Source organism: Buceros rhinoceros, unplaced genomic scaffold (assembly GCF_000710305.1).
Source record: "Buceros rhinoceros silvestris isolate BGI_N320 unplaced genomic scaffold, ASM71030v1 scaffold18641, whole genome shotgun sequence".
NCBI classification, from domain to species: domain Eukaryota; kingdom Metazoa; phylum Chordata; class Aves; order Bucerotiformes; family Bucerotidae; genus Buceros; species Buceros rhinoceros.
In genome coordinates, this window is record NW_010395039.1 from 1,802 (window position 1) to 5,359 (window position 3,558).

The following is a 3,558-nucleotide window of genomic DNA, read 5'->3' on the forward strand; positions in this document are numbered from 1 at the left end:
TACAACGTGCTCAGAAAGAGGATGCCCACGGACAGCCCTGTGGCAACCCCTGTCCCCACGGCTTTGTGCTGCTGACAGGGAGCAGCTGTGCTGGAGAGCTGCAGGGAGCCATGAGCAGGGGCAGTAAGAAGCGAAGGCATTCACCGGGGGACAGCATACACAACCACAGCAAGAAGGGAAGATCCTGCCTGTGCTCACCCCCAGCCACAGCAACTGGGCAACGGTTCAGAAACAGGGTCACCAAGGCCTTTCACTGCCACCCTTTACCCACGGCCGTGCTGCGCTCTGCCCGGGCTGCTGTTCTCCCCCAGCTGCTGAGAGATGCCCTCTAGATGCAGAGGCAACAGCTCACGCAGCCTCCTTGTATTCGTTGCATTCCCTCCTCCACAACGGCAGGGTCACCGCACCAGACTTGGCTGTTCGTGGAGAAGCTGCACAGGGATCCTCTGAGCGCAGAAGGGAGCAAAACACCCACAACTCAATGGAAACCAGAGCAGGTCCCAGACCAAAGGTGTGCTGCAGGGACACTGGTATCAGAGTTAGCACAGACTTCCAGGCTGGAGCGCAAAGTCCCTGGAGGGCAGCAAGGTCTATGGACTGACACACCAACATCTGCCTGAACAACAACTAAGCTTTTTTCTTTTATTTTTGCCCCTAACTGTAGCGGCCAAACAACACACAGAGGTGTTTTCTTTTTAAAAATCAAAATATTAAAAGCACAGGAGGGAACGGGATTTCATTCTGGGATGCATCGGATGAACAGAGGGGAGGGAGATGACTCCTGCCTGCCCTATCACGCGCCAGCTCTGGGCTGTCATTGCTCTGACCTCCAGCCTCAAAGGTCGATGGGCCACGAGCAAAGGCAAAGCTTCCCACAGCACCCAGCACCCACCCAACCACCGCCTTCACTCTGCTGAAGGCAACTCTCCCGCTCCTAGCAGAAAGGGACTGACCAGGGCAGGCGGGGAGCATGCTGGTTTGCACCTCTCCCGGGCAGCCACGGGGACCCAGGGGACCAGCATGGCCACAGGACGGCTCTGCACCGCGGGATGCATGGAGGGGGAGCGGGCCACAGGCTGGGCCACCGTGGGGACCATGGGCCACCAGCCAGCAACTTCACAAGCGAAGGACATGGCCAGAGGCCAGAGCCCTTCCCCTCCTCCTCCACTTGATCCCCAGCTTCTCTCAAATCGCTCCTGGTTCATCTGCAGTGAGTAACGAGGGCGTAAATGCCAACATTTTGGCTTTTCCTATGCCATAAACATAACTGATGGGGCTCACACACACCAAGTATCACCCCAATCTACATAGCACAATTAAATAGAAGTTTATTTTCAATAAATATACAATCTGCATCATACCAGACAATACGGTGTGAAAAAATAAAATGTACAGAAGCAACCAACAGACAGCTCGACCGTAGCTAAGTTCACTTGGTGACCTGGAGAACTACCTGGGTTAACACACACAACACAGAAAGAGCCACTGCAGTCTGTGACAGCACTAAAATCGTGTGTTTTGGATCTTCTTAACCGCACAAGTCCCCAGAGCAGGTTTCTTTTGCATAACACGGTGAAAAGACATGAGCTGGCTTTCCCAGTACAAATGCTATTGGAAATGTTTACTTTGCTATATCATCACTGTATCTACTTGACATACACAGACCGCTATCGAGAGTGGCAGGTCTCACCGCTGACGTGACATCGGATCCGGCTGACGTGGGGCCGCAGGGCCACGCACACGCCCTGGCACACAAATGCACGCATACATACTAACAGGAGCTTAATTCTGCAAAACTAGTACAAGGACAAAACTGGAGTCAGAACTGACTGCACCACAGGTTCTACCGTTTAAAAAAATATTCTAGCCTAATTACCACGTTCACCAATGAGAACACACGGGTACTTATATCTCCGAGAGGACAAGCCACGGATTTGGACTGGAAGGACAGCGGAGGCAGCTCCCAACTCCTCCACCCGCTCTGCGCTTCCCGCAGCACCTCCACGCGCAGCCCACACCACCCAGCCACGCGCTCCGCCACGCGGGATGCAAACAGTTGAGTGGTGCTGGGTGCGAGCAGCAAGAGGTCCAGCCAGCTTGGCCACTGGTGGCCCCAGGGGAACAGCCAGGACCCAGTGGGGCATGGTTCACAGAGGCCAGCGCAGCCCGCTGAGTGCCAGCAGCTGCTTCAATTCAATAGGGCTGCTGTGGGGTGTGTGTAGGCTGTGAGGTGGGGTGTTTTGGTCAGTGGTTTGGTTTTTTCCTGTCCACCCACTTGGTCTGGCTGCTGTTAGTCCCACACCTCATGTTACTTCCAGGGATGCTGGAGAGACACGGTCGCACTCCTCCCGGGACCGCAGGCTGTGCCACTGCTCCACGGCCGTCCGGTGTGCGTTGAGCATCCGGCGCCAGTGGTTGGACTCGGGGGCGCCTGTCGAGTACTGCCCGATCACGATCCTCCCAATGAAGTCATTGCTGCTCTTCACGTTGTGCCCGTACACTGGGGAGAGCAGAAACAGAGACCAGTCAAGGCAAAAGCATCGCCTGTCCTCCTGGAGCCCTGCCTCCAGAAAGCCCAGTGTCCTGCAAGCGTCCCCTCATGCAGCACGCCAGACACCAGCATTTTTGGTACATAACTCAGCACCTCAAAAATGTTAGAGACACCAAATCAGGAGTTTGGAAGGAATACGATAAGCTGTACTACAAACTGAAATACAAACCAAAAAAACCTGGACACAAATGCAGAGTTATTATGGTATTTAGCAAGAATAGGTGATGTGGAATCACAGAATGGTTTGGGTTGGAAGGGATCTTAAAGATCATCTAGTTCCAGGCCCCCTGCCATGGACAGGGACACCTTCCTCTAGACCAGGTTGCTCGAAGCCCCATCCAGCCTGGCCTTGAAGTAGAACTACATCATGTGTAGAAATGCCAAAGGCTCTGTCTGGGCATTGCGGAACGATGAAAGCAGCCAAGCAGCCCGCACCTCGCTGAATGAGGCAGCAGCACCTCAAACCGTCCTGCTTCGAATGCAGTGTCATGACCCAGTCCAGTGCCAATGGACAGCCTTCCCAACTCAGAGACAGGAATCACTCACATACAGGCTGCCAGCGGGACGTTCATACAGCAAAAAATTTGCCGTAATTATCACTGCAGCTACCTGTTAAAAGTGCAGGAAAGCAACCGAGGCAGAGACACGGAGCCAACACCCCGTCCTTCGGACTGGCCAGTCTCCCGCAGCAAAAGATGGCAGACAGCAGAGAGCTCTAATGATGGCCTGACCCCAGCAAAGGCTGCGTGCTCCCACCGGACAGGAGCAAAACCACTTCACATTCTGCCAACTGAAGCCCTGCCTCAGCTCGTTAGAAAGTTGAATAAAAAGTGTGTGCAAGCCGAAGCCGGGATATCCATGGGCACTGGCTGGAATATCAAGGATTAAAAAGAACCTCCTCAGGAAAGAACAAGTGTCTGCAGGGGCTCCAAATCCACCCAGACTCGCGCAGCAAGAGCAAGTGCAAAGCAGGAGGGCAGCCTGGCCCGGAGCAGAGCGATGCCGCC

At 54.4% G+C, this 3,558-nt stretch overlaps 1 protein-coding gene across 1 annotated transcript in view; it reads right to left on the minus strand.

Annotated features, from left to right (window-relative positions):
* Positions 1-2,303: 2,303 nt before the first annotated feature.
* The window catches only part of SYT17 (synaptotagmin XVII), a gene marked incomplete at its 5' end in the record, with an annotated part of 34,526 nt that continues 33,271 nt past the window's right edge, over positions 2,304-3,558 (minus strand). Inside the window, one exon of the mRNA XM_010145427.1 lies at positions 2,304-2,500. Coding sequence (XP_010143729.1) covers positions 2,304-2,500 — 197 coding nt within the window. The remainder of the gene's footprint in view (positions 2,501-3,558) is intronic.